General features: G+C 45.8%; 1 protein-coding gene across 1 annotated transcript in view; it reads right to left on the reverse strand.

The window, feature by feature from the left end:
• Positions 1-623: 623 nt before the first annotated feature.
• The window catches only part of ARPC1A (actin related protein 2/3 complex subunit 1A), a 36,427-nt gene continuing 20,524 nt past the window's right edge, over positions 624-16,526 (reverse strand). The window contains exons 5-10 of the mRNA XM_032266444.1: positions 14,435-14,542; positions 10,830-11,042; positions 7,686-7,761; positions 6,964-7,157; positions 3,771-3,861; positions 624-1,262 (exon numbers count right to left, since the gene is read on the reverse strand). Of these exons, the coding sequence (XP_032122335.1) occupies positions 1,224-1,262; positions 3,771-3,861; positions 6,964-7,157; positions 7,686-7,761; positions 10,830-11,042; positions 14,435-14,542 (721 nt within the window). The 3' untranslated portion in view covers positions 624-1,223. The remainder of the gene's footprint in view (positions 1,263-3,770; positions 3,862-6,963; positions 7,158-7,685; positions 7,762-10,829; positions 11,043-14,434; positions 14,543-16,526) is intronic.

Raw genomic sequence — 16,526 nt, forward strand, 5'->3', positions numbered from 1 at the left:
AGGGGGCAAAATTCCCTTCTTTTGAGCACATCATGATGTGCCTTGGGAAGCACTGTTACCAGCATTCTAGAAGGGAGCCGTGAGATCAAGGGAGGCCAGCCTCTGGCTACTACTTATTTTGCTTTTCATTTATACTTGTACCTCTTAAGATTCTCTGCCGTGGAATGTCAAGCTTCACATCTCGTCATGATGAAAGTAGCTCAGTGTGGGCACAGTCATCTCTAAGCCAAACGCTGACTTTTCCCTTTTCCCGCGCCCTTGCACACTCGCAGCAGCATGCCCTTGGTTGCTTCCCTCCCGCATCTCTTACTGAAATGAGATCTTCATTGTTGGGGTGGGGCCTGGTGGGAGGTGTCTGGGTCATGGGGCGGATCCCTCAGGAATGGCGTGGTATCCCCTGGCAGGAATGAGTGTGTTCTCACTCTATGACCTGGTTGTTTCAAACAGCCTGGTCCTCCTGTTCTCTCTTGCACCATCTCTCGCTATGGGACATGCCCGCTTTCCCTTCACCTTCCACCATGAGTAAAACCTTCCTGAGGCCTCCCCAAAAGCAGACGCAGGCACCATGCTTCTTGTCCAATCGGCAGAAACGTGAGCCAAATAAATATTTTTTCTTAAACAAATTAGCCAGCCTCAGGTATTCCTTTATTGCAACACAAAACAGACCGAAGCAACCTCCTTTGCAGAAGTATTGCAACGTTCAGAAACGGTTTTCTCTCACCTCCCACTAAATAGTTCTTCTTGGTTCTAGGTTGTATAGAATGGTTCAATTTAAGAAGCCCAAGAATCTAAGATTTTGCCTAAAAAAAAAACTAATCAAATGAAGAATTCACTCATATTTTTCTACCAAAATTGAAATACTACGAGGAAACAAAACCAAAACCACATTCAGTTATTTTATTTAATTTTCTAGTGGACAATTTACATATCTCCCTCACCCTGTCTTTTAAGTTAGTGTGACAATTTTCCATAATAAACTACTTAAAGAGAAGCTTTGGTCAAGAATGGAATGAAATTGCAAAAAAAAAAAAAAACAACAAAAAAAATCACTGCTTTTAAAAAACCAACACTTTCACCAATTTTATATTCAAACAAAACCACAAGGTATTGGCGTGATATGTGTTTTCAGTGTTTCCTCGGGGCTGGCTTCCTCACCATCGTGCCACGGCACAGCTGCGGTCAGCCACAGTTTGTCATGCTGGACGGCGGAGGCTCACTCAGCTTCACATTATCCGGAGGCCCTGGATGGAAGACTCGAGGGTCTTGGAAAAGGTGGGAAGAGCACTGATGTCACTGAGGAGTGTCCACCGTGAGGTTCTCCCCACGCTAGGTATTATATCACTCCCTCCTCATCAGGGGAGGTTTGGCCTGTCCCCACCCTGAACCTGGCCCTGCCACCTGAGACAGGCTCTCCCAGGACTAAACCTGCAGAGATGCTCCAGGCCCGGTATCCCTTGTCCCCACTGACCCCACTCACAGGCTCTGGGCACACTCCTCTCCTCTTTTTTTTTTTTTTGAGACAGGGTCTTGTTCTATTGCCATATTGCCACAGGCTGGAGTGCAGTGGTGTGACTGTAGCTCACTGCGGCCTCCAACTTCTGGGCTCAAGTGATCCTCCTGTTTCAGCCTTTCAAGTAGCTGAGACTAAAGGCACACATCACTGCACCTAGCTTATATATATTTGAGACGGAGTCTCGCTCTATCACCCAGGCTGGAGTGCAGTGGTGCGATCTCGGCTCACTGCAACCTCCGCCTTCCGGGGTCAAGTGATTCTCCTGCCTCAGCCTCCTCAGTAGGTGGTACTATAGGCTGGTGCCACCATGCCCAGCTAATTTCTGTATTTTTGGTACAGATGGGGTTTCACCATATTGGTCAGGATGGTCTTGAACTCCTGACCTTGTGATCCACCGGCCTTGGTCTCCCAAAGTGCTGGGATTACAGGCGTGAGCCATCATGCCTGGCCCATTATATATATTTTTAAATAAAGACAGGGTCTCACTATTTTCTCAGGCTGGTCTCGAACTCCTGCACTCAAGACAGGGAAGGAGGGAGACGAAGTGAGCCTCGGCCTCCTAAAGTGCTGGGATTACAGGTGTGGATCAGCATGCCTGGCTACACCTGGCTTTTTTATAGAGATGAGGTCACGCTATATTGCCCAAGCTGGTCTCAAACTCCTGGCCTCAAGCGATTCTCCCATTTTGGCCTCCCAAAGTGCTGGGATGACAGGCATGAGCCACTGCGCCCGGCCCACAACTCTTTTTTCTAGTTCCATCCCATGCTTCTGTAGGACCACACCATGGGCAGTGCCTCAAAGGCAGTGTACGCTCTCTGAAGCCCAGGCTGGCCTGGCTGTGCTGTGCCTGCAGCTTAGGATGCTCGCCTGTGCTTTCTCAACTCATAGTCCCCTCCCCTCCAAAATCCATGGCAGCTCAAGATGCCGCTCAAGTACAACCTTTTCCCTGCAGCGCAAGCAGTCCACACGTATTCCCAGACTCCTCTGTATGAAAACAGGCACTGGCTTCTCTTCTGAGCTCTGCCAAATCCCCTGCCCAGCCCCTGTATCCACCTCTCTCTTCTACCAGACAGGCTAGTTAAGTGTCCAGCACCATGCATGGGAACCAGCAGATACTTAGTAAATGTTTATTAAATTAATTAGTGTAAGCCATAAATATATATCTACATAGTTAAATCTGGGCTGGCGTCCAATAGGGCCTGCTTCTAAAACAGCACTCCATTTTTCCTCAGTGAATGAACGGACATCTAGAAGCAAACATTTCATCTCACTGAGAATGTACTGTTCTTCTGTGGATGACTTAGGTTGTAAACAGATCTCCGGCTGGGCGTGGTGGCTCATGCCTCTAATCCCAAGCACTTTGGAAGGCCGACGTGGGCGGCTCACCAGAGGTCAGGAGTTCAAGACCAGCCTGATCAACATGGAGAAACACTGTTTCTGCTAAAAATACAAAATTAGCCCAGTGTGGTGGTACATGCCTGTAATCCCACCTACTCGGGAGGCTGGAGACAGGAGAATCACTTGAACCTGCGAGGTGGAGGTTGTGGTTAGCCGAGATGGCACCATTGTACTCCAGCCTGGGCAACAAGAGTGAAACTCTGTCTCAAAAAAAAAAAAGAGAAAGATCTCCAGGGCTGGGCACAGTGGCTCACACCTGTAATCCCAACACTCTGTGAGGCCAAGGCAGGCAGATCACATGAGTCCAGGAGTTCGAGACCAGCCTGGCCAACATGGTGAAACCCCGCCTCTGCTAAAAATACAAAAAATAGCTGGGCATTGTAGTGTGCTCCTGTAATCCCTGCTACTTGTGAGGCTGAAGCAAGAGAATCACTTGAACCCACGAGGCAGAGGTTGCAGTGAGCCAATATTGCACTAATGACTGCACTGCAGCCTGGGTGACACAGCGAGACTCCATCTAAAAAAGAAAGAAAGAAGAAAAAAAAAAGATTTCCAGTTTAATGTCTTACATTAGGACATTAAACTGTGTACTAGATTTAACATTTTGTTTCAAGAAATGAGAAACATTCTTTGCACAAGAGTTTTGTAAAAATACTAGCGGGGGATGATGGTGCATGCCTGTTGTCCCAGCTACTTGGGAGGCTGAGGTGGGAGGGCTGATGGAGGCAAGGAGTTGGTGGTTGCCGTGAGCCATGATTTCACCACTGTACTCCAGCCTGGGGACAGAGAAGGAGCCTACCTCTTAAAAAAAAAAAGTTTTAACAAACAAACAAGATTTGTTCTCTTAGGTAGAAAATACCTTGAAATCCCAAATTGTCATGGCTCCATCGATGCCAGTAGTGCAAAATTTGCGACAATCTTGCTTATCCACCTCGTAAATAGAGACTTGACTGAAAAAAAAAAAAAAAAACAAAAAAAAAGAGATTGTAAGGTATGTAGTGGAAGTGAACACAATATTCCTGACTAATAGTGTAAGGGCAGTTTAAGGACATGAATTAAATTCCTCTTCATTTTTTAAATAAAGATGGGATGGGGGTCTCATTATGTTGCCCAAGTTGGTCTTGAACTCCTGGGCTCAAGTAATCCTTCTGCTTAGGCTTCCCAACGTGCTGGAATTACAAGTGTGAGCCACCATGCCCAACCAGGAAATGAATTATCTTTTAACCCCTGAATATAAACTTGTCCACCAACATTAGGCTACAACAATCTGGCTCAGAAAATACCCAAAAGCATTTTATTACCAGATATCCAGGAAAGACAAAAGTGGAAAGAAGAGAAGTTAGGAACCTGCCTTACTTAGAGTAAGCTGGGGGAGCAGGCTGTTGGCAGGACACACCACGGAGAAAACGGTTTTTGTTAGTTTTAAAATAAACTAGAGGCACGACAAATCCACCTGGCTCCAAACAAAACCTCTCAAAAAACCCTCCAACACAGCCAGTGCAGATAAGCTAACGGCCCTCCTCGAGTTTCAAATTAATCATTATAAATATTAGCAGCAGACATACCACCAGATTCCAACCAAGCCAAGAGGGGGAACAGATAAATGAAACAACTTGTCTTAGCCTAATTATCTGGAAAGCTTTCTAGACAATCACCCATTGCTCAGACAATATTTTTCTTTCTCCTCTGAACTGTCTAGAACTTACCTCCCTCTTCCCCCACGCTGGGAAAGGGATGGCAAACTATGGCACACACTGCCTATTCCTGTACAGCCTGTGAGCTTAAAAAAAAAAAAAAAAAAAAAAGTTTTTCATTTTTACTCATTTATTTACTTTTTGAGATGAAGTCATATTCTGTTGCCCAGGCTGGAGTGCAGTGGCATGATCTCGGCTCACTGCAACTTCTGCCTCCTGGGTTCAAGCGATTCTCCTGCCTCCGCCTCCTGAGTAGCTGGGATTACAGGTGCATGCCAACATGCCTGGCTAATTTTTGCATTTTTAGCAGAGACAGGATTTCGCCATGTTGGTCAGGCTGGTCTCGAATTCCTGACCTCAAGTGATCTGCCTGCTTCAGCCTCCCAATGTGCTGGGATTACAGGCATGAGCCACCGTACCCGACCTGGCTTTTATATTTTTAAATAGCTGGAAAAAAATTAAAAGAAGACTATTATCTCATGAAGTAAAAATTATGTGAAATTCCAACCTGAGTGTCCATAAAGTGTAACTGTTACACAGCCAGCTCATTCGTTTACATCGTCTGTACCTGCTTTCCTGCCACAACCACAGAGTTCAGTAGTTGCAACAGAGACCTATGGCCTCTCAGAGCCTAAAATATTTACTATCTGTTCCCTTACAGAAAAAGTTAGCTGACACAGCTCAAGCACAAAGAGCACCTAATTTCTGCAAATAAAAGTATACTAATAGGCAAGGGTCTTCTTTTCATTTTTCACCTAGAAATGTCAGAGAGGCAATGAGAGCTGTTTCTTTCCTAACACTTAGTCTGCATAGAAGCTTAAGAGAAATTCACAAGAAATAACTTGGAGTCATTCAAGACAGAGAAACCTGAAGAATGGAGAAAAGGCAAGTTTTGCTATAGATAGAGAAACCTGAAGAATGTGGAGAAAAGGGAAGTTTTGCTATGCCTTCAGGTTCTTTTTTTTTTTTTTTTGAGATAGGATCTTGCAGCATAGCCCAGGCTGAAGTACACTGGCACAATCACAGCTCACTCCTCCCAAGTAGCTGGGACTACAGGTGCGTGCCAACACAGATGGCTAACTAAAAAATTTTTTTGCAGATATGGGGTCTTGCTATGTTGCCCAGGATGGTACTGAACTGCTGGCTCAAGCGATCTTTCTGCCTTGGTTTCCCAAAGTGCTGGGATTACAGGTATGAGCTATGGTGCCAGCCCTCTGGTTTTGATTTTTCAATAGAGCACAGACATTTGCAGCCTATTTATGTACAGCTGCCTCTTCTGCTGAACATGAAGCACAACCTGCATTTCATCGTAATTCTCTCAAATAGGAAGTCTAGAGGTTTCCATTATCCCTCCCTCCATCAATACCACAATAAAAGTCTCTCAACACAAAAGCCTTCTCAATAAGGGAAAAATGCCATGGGACCCAATTTCAAACACAGTAATTTAGAACATCAAAAATATATTTCTCATCCAGACTTTTTTTTTTTTTGGCGGAGGGAATGAAGTCTCGTTCTGTCACCCAGGCTGGAGTGCAGTGGCTCAATCTTGGCTCACTGCAACCTCCGCCTCCCAGTTCAAGCGATTCTCCTGACTCAGCCTCCTGAGTAGCTAGAATTACACGTGTCACCAACATGCCTGGCTAATTTTTGTATTTTTAGTAGAGATGGGGTTTCACCATGTTGGCCAGGCTGGTCTCAAACTCCTGTGGTCTGCCTGCCTCAACTTCCCAAAGTGCTGGGATTACAGATGTGAGCCACCATGCCCAGCCTCTCCTCTAGACCTTAAAAATAGAACTTTCTAAACAAAACACAATTCTGTTGTCTTACATAATTACATATGTCTGGTGAAAAGCCAGTCCAGGCACTTATCACCTTTGTCATCGTGATGCTAAGAAATTCTGTTTCTTTAATTAAAAAATCTTACTTGTATCCATTACTTGAAACCTTTTCAAACAGGCTGTAACTTCGCTTTCTATTATATGTGCACTACTATGAGAAGGCAGCATTCAGGAAGGTCTCCTTTTGTTCTCAATTGAGCTGCTGAGAAAGTGTGCCCTAGGAAGCTGCTGCCCTGAGGCCCCACCACCATAGTTTGCAACAGGGTCTGTATAGCTCCTGCTGGCTGCTATCTTGTAATCTGCAGTTTGAAGGACAGAATGACCAGGTGGTGGCGTCACTCCCTATAACAAGCTGGAAATAAGAGCCTGGCGGTCAGGAAGATACAGATTTTTGCTGCGCTTTGCCCTGAGGGAATGTCTGGGCCTTCAGGGCAGAGAGCTTTTGTAGGAACCCAGGAAGGAAACAGCGAGGGGCAGGAAGGCACCTTGTCACCTGACCACCTCTACAGACGGCACCTACGTGATGCTATTCTGGTGCAGTGTTTCCAAGGCCGTGTTGCGGTCCTCAGTTGTGGCCCTCTTGTCCATGTTGCGGAAGCGTTCCATGGCAGACATGTTGCGTTGGATGCTCTGTTTTGGAATGTCTAGCTTGGAGACGAAGGTCAGGCAGCCACGGTCATCATAGTTAAAGAGCATTGGGCAGCAGTCATGGCCCTGAAACAAGACTCACAGTCAGTCCCTGGAGGGCACACTGCCCACCATCCACCTCCCCGACAGTGTTCACCATGACAGCCCTCCCTTACTTTCTTTTTTGTTTTTTTGAGACAGAGTCTTGCTACGTTGCCCAAGCTGGAGTGCAGTGGAGCAATCTCAGCTCACTGCAACCTCTGCTTCCCAGGTTCAAGCGATTCTCCTGCCTCAGACTTCCAAGTAGCTGGGATTATAGGCACACACCACCATGCCTGGGTAATTTTTGTATTTTTAGTAGAGACGGGGTTTCACTTTGTTGGCCAGGCTGGTCTCGAACTCCTGACCTCAAGTGAACCACCTGCCTTGGCCTCCCAAAGTGCTGGGATTACAGGTGTGAGCCATTGTGACAGGCCCCTCTCTTACTCTTCAAAGCGAGCTCTGTTTCTTCTAAAGAACTGTACTGCTTTGTGCTAGGGTGACAGAGCACACGTTGTTCCCTGCCTGATCATCACATACAGTGTACCCGGGGGGAGAATGAGGAAAAATACTCACAGCAGCCACAACGCTGTTCTCCGAGACAAATGACACGCTCAGGAGTGGCAGGAACTCCGTCTTCAGAGTTGAGACCCTAAACACAGGAACATTTGTTATCCCAAGTTGCAACAGACTACCAGCTTCTTTACAGACACAGATGAGGACAAAAGACCCATTCTCATAGGGACTTCTACAGTATTAATGGGCACTTATGTTGAAAAGGAGCTCCTGACCTCGACTTGTAGGCCTCTTGAGCCAAGGGCAGCCCTGGGCTCTGGCTCCAGCCTGTGCTCCACCTGCTTCTGAGGTCCCGCCCACTCACGGCAAACTGGTTCCAAAACCCTTGTTCTTGTCTCTGTCTTTGTGCCCACGCCCTTCCAGCCCCAGCACAGCTCTAAAGGGATCACCCCTATGATCCCAAGGTCTACTTTTCCGGGCCACTTCAGCCTAAAGCGGCTTCTCCTTGCTCTTAGCTCCTAGGAGCTCTTCTGTTACTATGACTTGGCAGCAAACACCTGTGCTATGACCCTCTCCTTGCCTGTGCTCACTGGAGCTCCGAGAGGGCTGTGACCATACAGATCTGTGCTGACAGCCAGGCACTGTGTTAGGAGCTAGAGCTACCAAGATCAACCAAACGCAGTCTGAGCCAGAAATTCAAATGGGCCGTGTGTGTATGTGTGGGTGCGTGCAGGGATGTATGTGTGCATATAGTTATTTGCTCCTGAATCTGGCTAAGAGGTTACATAGATATGGCAAGCAAACACACTGATTGAGGAGTTAGGAGCACCTTACTTCATGCAAGAAATGATGCATTCAAAAGCTAACTGTGGCTGGGCATGGTGGCTCACACCTGTAATCTCAGCACTTTAAGGGGTTGAGGCAGAAGGACTGCTGGAGGCAAGAATTTGAGATCAGCCTGGACAACACAGTGAGACCCAGTCTCTATGAAAAATTAAAAAAAAATTCGCCTAGTGTGGTGGCGCATGTCTGTGGCCCCAGCTGCTTAAGAGGCTGAGGTGACAGGAGCACTTGCGCCCAGGAGATTGAGGCTGTAAAGAGCTATGATTGAAGCACTGTACTCCAGCCTCGGCAACAGTGTGTCTCTCTAAATAAATTTTAAAAAGTAAAAGCTAACTGTGTATGTGTCAGAAGACCCTTCATAAATCTGGGATTGAACTGAAGAACTAATATGTCATGTTAAGCCCTTACTGTGGTATACCTGACTTTTACTACATGAGATATTTATGTGAGAGGAGTGGAAGGGTGGGGCATGTGATCTGACCTGCAGGACTGGAAAAGGGAAAGAAGTCAATCCGAGGGTAGACGGTAGACGGGGACTTGTAACAAGCATATGCTAAGAACCTACTGTGTCACAAGAAACCATATAAAAATTAAGTAACACTGGCATCAAAATACCGAATTATTATGAAGTATCAAAAAGCAAATTACCACACAAAATGTACAGCATAATCCCATTTCTATTAAAAATGAAAAGATATATATACATATATATATATATTTTTTTAAGACGGGGTTTCACCATGTTGGTCAGGCTGGTCTTGAACTCCCAACCTCAGGTGATCTGCCCGCCTTGGCTTCCAAAGTGCTTGGATTACAGGTGTGAGCCACCACGCCCAGCCTGAAAAGATATATAAATGCTTGTTTATGTAGAGAAATTTTCTGAGAGACTACATTTTATAATGGAGGGGATAATCTTTTTAAAAAAATTAAAAAAAAAAAAAAAAAACAACTAGCTAAAAATGCACATTTAATCCTGTTAGGAAAAACAGATCATGTCTGAACTATGATGCTTTTTAGGCTGGGAGACTCTTACTGACCTTACAGGGAATACAGGTCACCCAATGTGATTGATTTTTGATACCTAAGTGGGCACGTCCATCACAAAACCTTTAATGGTGAGTTCCCTTTAACTATCAATAGAAAAGGATTCACCAGGGAAGAACAAAGATTTAAAAAAAGAAGGATTCCAATCTTCCCTCTTCCTCCAACATACATTGAACAAAATGAACTCTGATGTCTGGCCAGGTAGCTGAGCAGACATGCCACTCACAAAGAAGCCACCATAACTGGAGTCTTTCTAGCACACAGCAGAGGAAGTGGCATCAAGGGTTCCTAAGCCTTACTGAATGGAAGCCTCAAATTAACGAAGTCATTGTTCGCTGACAACCCAGAATAAGAACGTATCTCCTATTTAAGGCCGGTAAATGGCATTTACATTTTATGAGAAATTCAGAGTAACAGACTAAACTGGCGTTTGTTTTTTTTTTTGATGGAGTCTCATTCTGTTGCCCAGGCTGGAGTACACTGGCACGATCTCGGCTCACTGAAACCTCCACTTACCGGGTTCAAGTGATTCTCCCACCTCAGCCTCCTGAGTAGCAGGGATTACAGGCGCACGCCATCATGCCCGTCTAATTTTTTGTATTTTTGTAGAGACAGGGTTTCACCATGTTGGCCAGGCTGGTCTCAAACTCCTGACCTCAGGTGATCTGCCCAAATGGGCCTCCCAAAGTTCTGGGATTATAGGTGTGAGCCACTGAGGCCAGCCTAAACTGGCCATTTTTAAGGGACCCTTATCAGTAGCAAACCAGGAGCGTTCTTCAAAGGAATCATTATCAGTACTTCCATTAAGGAGTATTTCTAGCTCTTTAAAATTTCACAACTTCAGAACTTGTTATCTGTGCCTGTCACGGTAAAGGCTGCCTTGCTGTTTTTTCTCTCTTTTTTTGAGATAGAGTTTTGCTCTTGTCTCCGAGGCTGGAGTGCAGTGGCGCAATCTCACCTCACTGCAACCTCTGCCTCCTGGGTTCAAGTGATTCTCCAGTCTCAGCCTCCCAAGAAGCTGGGATTACAGGCATATTCCACTATGCCTGGCCTAATTTTTGTATTTTTAGTAGAGACGGGGCTTCACCATGTTGGCCAGGCTGGTCTTGAACTCCTGACCTCAGGTGATCCGTCCATGGCCTCGCAAAGTGCTGGGATTACATGCGTGAGCCACCATGCCTGGGCTGCCCTGCAGTTTTGATTGAGGTTTTTATGCTTGTGCCCTGTACTAACAGCCCAGGAAGGGCAGTCCTGGTCCAGCTGGTGAGAGATCCCACCCCTTGTTCCCCACCTTCCAAATCAAAGGCAAATACTCACTGCACACTTTTTGAGGCATCAGCAACAGACACAGTGCTGTCATGGCTGACCCAGGCCAGGCGGCTCCCACTGGCAGAGAAGCTGACCCCGTGGACCCAGCCACCAGTGCCACTGCCACCAAACTCTGACATCAGCTGCCCAAAAGGCATCTTGCTACCCCAGGGCGTGCTGGCTGGCTTTTCATCCACTTCTTTAATGTAGGCAGAAAACACTCTGTTTAAAGGGCAGAGAGAAAAGAAAAAAGCAAATGAGAATATATGTATAGAGAAACAGGCCACAAGCAGCTGCTGCAAGGAATCTCAGAATACAAAGAGGCTGACTCATTAAAAAAAAGAAAACCTGGGCTGGACATAGGGGCTCACACCTGTAATCCCAGCACTTTGGGAGGCCAAGGTGGGCGGAACACCTGAGGTCGGGAATTCAAGACCAGCCTGACCAACATGGGTTAGAAACCCCACCTCTACTAAAAATACAAAATAAGCCAGTGTGGTGGGGCATGCCTGTAATCCCAGCTACTCGGGACACTGAGGCAGGACAATCACTTGAACCCAGAAGGTGGAGGTTACAGTGAGCTGAGATCGCACCACTGCACTCTAGCCTGGGCAACAAGAGCAAAACTCTGTCTCAAAAATAAATAAATGGCCAGGCATGGTGGCTCAAGCCTGTAATCCCAGCACTCTGGAAGGCTGAGGTGGGTGGATCACCTGAGAGATTGGGAGTTCCAGACCATCCTGACCAACACGGAGAAACCCCGTCTCTACTGAAAACATAATATTAGCTGGGTGTGGTGGCACACGCCTGTGATCCCAGCTACTCGGGAGGCTGAGGCAGAAGAACTGCCTAAGCCCAGGAGGCAGAGGCCGTGGTGAGCTGAGACTGCACTATTCATTGCACTCCAGCCTGGGCTAAAAAAGTGAAACCTGGTCTGAAAAAAAAAAAAAAAAAAACAAAGAAAAGAAAAGAAAAAAATAAAACATGATGGGTAAGTTCAGGTACACAAACCTTTGAAATCACAGAATTATTGTTAGGGGGATCTACAGGCCAACCCAAGTTTGGCAAATCCATATTTTAGTTTTTTTGCTTTTTTCCCCTACTCTTGTCACCCAGGCTGGAGTGCAATAGTGTGATCTTGGCTCGTTGCAACCTCTGCCTCCTGAGTTGAAGCGATTCTCCTGCCTCACCCTCCCAAGTAGCTGGGATTATAGGCATGTGCCATCACACCTGGCAAATTTTGTATTTTTAGTAGAGACGGGTTTTCACTCAGGAAGCAGAGGCAAGAGAATCCCTTGTACCCGGGACGCGGTGGTTGCAGTAAGCCTAGGTCGCACCACTGCACTCTAGCCTGGCGACAGAGCAAGACTCCGTCTCAAAAAAATAAAAATAAAAATAAAAATAAAATACAACAAAAACAAAAAGAAAAACAAACAAAAAAGAGACGGGGTTTCATCTTGTTGACCAGGCTGTTCTCAAACTCCTGACCTCAGGTGACCCACTCACCTCGGCCTCCCAAAGTGCTGGGATTACAAGTGTGAGCCACAATGCCTGACTCCCCACACAGCTCACTGAGCCGAGACCATGCCACTGCACTCCAGTGTGGGTGACAGAGCAAGACTGTCTCAAAAAACAACACAAAACAAAAAAACCCCACAGGACTCTGAGTCAAAGAAACAGTCCCGGAAGTTAATATTAACAAAATAACTGCAACCTATTTTCACAACCATTAAAGAATCCAGGTGGTGTGGGTTAGTGACACCTAGTTCTATTTTCCAAGGGAGCTCTATTTTACAGTGACTCTGGTTAAGAAATCACAAGCAACATAGGTCCAGAATATAAAGTGCCTTGACACTACCATTACCTCATCCTCTCAGCCAAACTCAAACACACATCTCTCTCTTTTCTTTTAAAGCTTTGAGTATTCCTGGATATAAACCACTAGCCTGGTTTTCTGGGAATTCTCCATAGTTACTGAACAAAGTGCATCCCAGCTGAGTGCAGTGGCTCATCCCTGTAAACCTAGCACTTCGGGAAGCCAAGGCAGAAGGATCCTTTGAGCCCAGGAGTTTGAGACCAGCCTGGGCAACATAGCGAGACCCCACCTCCACAAGAAATGGACAAAATCAGCCAGGCATGGTGGCTCATGCCTGTGGTCCCAGCTACTCAGGAGGCTGAGGTGGGAGGATTGCTTGAGTCTGGGAGGTGGAGGCTATAGGGAGCTATGATTGCACCACTGCACTTAAGCCTGGGTGACAGAGCAAGACCTTGTCTCAAGAAAAAAAAAAGGTGCACCTCCATCTCCCAATCTACCATGTAGTCAACATGAAGCAACATTTATTTGCTTTGCTTTGCTTTCAGCTAAGGGGAAAAAAGGCTTGTTGATAAAGAACAACTTAAAAAGCAATTACATGGAATTACATGGTATGATGCTTAAAGCTGTTAGCAAAGTGGCTGCATTTCTTCTAGCTTCATGCTAACGACAAAATAAAAAGCTTTAACTGAAAAGAAGCACAGTAACAGCTCGGCAGCACACTGTTTAGCTATGTTTTATTAATCTTAGTTTCACTGTGGAATTTGCAAAGACTGCTGCCTGGAATATGAAATGAGAAAAATACTGTAGTCAAGAAAGACAGGGAGAAAGGCAGAGAGAAAAAGAGATGGTGAGAAAGAGACAGAGACAGAGAGGGCACATGCTAATCCTCCCCTCTAAACCATAGACATTCTTACACTTAGGGAAATCTTTGCCGGCCCCACCCTTACCTCTCCCTCCTACCCCACTTCCAAGTTGATTTCTTTCTACCTCAGCGACTTAGGCACTTGTTCTTTTAATCACCATGCGTGAGCTCCTTTTTTAGATCAGAAGCTGCTTCCATTTTTTTTTTTTTTTTTCTGAGATGGAGTCTTGCTCTGTCACCCAGGATGGAGTGCAGTGGTGCGATTTCAGCTCACTGGAACCTCCACCTACCAGGTTCAAATGATGCTCACGCCTCAGCCTCCCACGTAGCTGGGATTACAGGTGTGCACCAATACACCAGGCTAACTTTTGTATTTTTAGTAGAGACTGAGTTTCACCATGTTGGCCAGGTTGGTCTCTAACTTCTAACTTCAGGTGATCCACCCACCTTGGTCTCCCAAAGTGCTGGGACTGCAGGTGTGAGCCACGGGACCAGCCTCATTTTTGAGTCCCTTACAGTGCCTAGCAAAGAAAAGGAACCTTACAGGCCAGGCACATTGGCTCATGCCTGTAATCCCAGCACTCTAGGAGGCCAAGGAGGGAGAATCAGTTGAGACCAGGAATTCAAGTCCAAGCTGGGCAACATAGCAAGACCCTGACTCTACAAAGAATAAAAACAAATTTTTAAAAATTAGCCAGGTGTGGTAGCATATGCCTGGAGTCTCAGCTACTCTGGAGGCTAGGCTGGAGGACTGCCTGAGCCCAGGAGTTGGTGGCTGCAGTGAGCTATGATGGTGCCACTGCACTCCAGCCTGTGTGAGAGTGAGACCCTGTCTCCAAAAAAAAAAAGAAAAGTATAAAAAAAGAAAGGGAACCTTATAAATATGAAGGATGAACAATGTGCAGCTCAAGTCTATCAGTTCTCATTGGTTCCCACCTGCATTTGAAGTCACATGATCCTGCTGCCAGCAAAACGTTGTTGGGATGCCAATCCAAGCTGAGGACTGTGGAGCGAATCGGTTTTTTAATGTGCTTGCTCACCCACCTATGAGAGGGGAAAACTGTTTCAGTTTATCCACTCAATGAGCATCCCCAAATGACCTACAAATGTATGTCAGATGAAAACACTTAAGCATGCCACTCTTTTCCTTAATTAAAAAAAAAAAAAAAACAATTCAGTATATTATCTTTTCCAGAATGGTTTCTAAGAAAAAGATTCTATAGAAAAGTAACTGAACATTCAACATTCTTCTGTCAGTCACCAGCCCTCCTGCCAGAGACAAGGCACATTTATTTTTTGAGACCAGATTATAAGACTGGCTAATTTTTGTATTTTTTGTAGAGATGGGATTTCTCCATGTTGGCCAGGTTAGTCTCAAACTCCTGGGCTCAAGTGATCCACCAGCCTCAGCCTCCCAAAGTGCTGGGATTACAGGCATGAGCCACTGCGCCCGCTGACAAGGTGCATTTCTAAAGGACAGAAAAGAAAAGAACCATGAACAGGCCCTTCTCCACTCCTGGCCTTGACATTCTCAGAATAGTTGGTTTTCAGGGGTCCGCATTAGTAAGCATAGATATTGACTAACTCAGTCCTTTGTCATGAGATTCGGGATTACATATGGTGTTAACCTCTGAGATAAAAACTGGATTTTGAAATTGCTTCAGTTTTTACTATGAATATTCACTCGTTTGCTGTTCCATTTTTTGTTAATTTGGGGTTGTAAGACAGCTTAATAGCCTTCACAAGCCTCTAGGAATCTGCAAATTCTTTTTAATTTCTTTCACTGAGAAATCACAGCCAAGAAATCAGAAGAACCTCACATAGGGCATTAGCCTCTAATTCTCTAGCACCATTCAAAAAAGATGATTTATGTCTATGACCAGTCAGTACTTTGGCTTAACCTAATTCAATTTCTGCCCCCAAACTGCTGTTTAAAAACCAATCATGTCTGGTTGCTCAACAGCTGACAGACTAAATATTGTGCCAAATGCCTTTCCTTGAATGCTAAATTACCTTTCTACAGAATAACTTTATTTATTTATTTTTTATTTTTACTTTTTTGAGACAGAGTCTCACTCTGTCATCCAGCCCGGAGTGCAGTGGCACGATCTTGGCTTACTACAACCTCCACCTCCTGGGTTCAAGTGAGTCTCGTGCCTCAGCCTCCCGAGTAGCTGGGATTACAGGCTTGTACCACCATGCCTGGCTAATCTTTGTACGTTTAGAAGAGATGAGGTTTCACCATGTTGGCCAGGCTGGTCTCAAACTCCTGGTCTCAAGCAATCTGTCCCCCTTAGCCTCCCAAAGTGGTAGGATTACAGTCATTAGCCACCATGCCTGGCTATAGAATCGGTTTCTTAGAAACCTATCTAAAAAAGTTCATTCTGAAAAAGACAGCCAGGTGCAGCGACTTACACCTATAAACCCAGCACCTTGGGAGACCAAGGCAGGAGGACTGCTTGAGTACAGGAATTTGAGATCATTCTGGGCAACAAAGTAAGACCCTGTCTCCACAAAAAATCAAAAAATTAGCCAGGTGTGGTGGTGCAAACCTGTAGTCCCAACTACCTGGGAGGTTGAGGTGGCAGGACTGCTGGATCCCAGGAGTCAGAGACTGCAATGAGCCGTGTTTGTTCCACTGCACTCCAGCCTGGGTGACAGAGAGAAACCCTGTCTCAAAAAATAAATAAATAGGCTGGGTGTGGTGGCTCATGCCTATAATCCCAGCACTTTCGGAGGCAGGGGGATCATGAGGTCTGGAGATCAAGACCATCCTGACCAATAAGATGAAACCTTGTCTCTATTAAAATACAAAAAATTAGCCAGGTGTGGCGTGGTGGTGTACACCTGTAGTCCCAGCTACCTGGGAGGCTGAGGCAGGAAAATCACTTGAACCCGGCAGGCGGAGATTGCAGTGAGCTAAGCTCATCACGCCACTGCACTTCGGCCTGGCAACAGAGTGAGACTCCATCTCATAAATAAATAAATAGGCCAGGCGCAGTGGCGCACGCCTGTAATCCTAGCACTC

The sequence above is a fragment of the Sapajus apella genome, unplaced genomic scaffold (genome assembly GCF_009761245.1).
Source record: "Sapajus apella isolate SASKATOON/1434 unplaced genomic scaffold, GSC_monkey_1.0 scaffold159, whole genome shotgun sequence".
Classification (NCBI taxonomy): domain Eukaryota; kingdom Metazoa; phylum Chordata; class Mammalia; order Primates; family Cebidae; genus Sapajus; species Sapajus apella.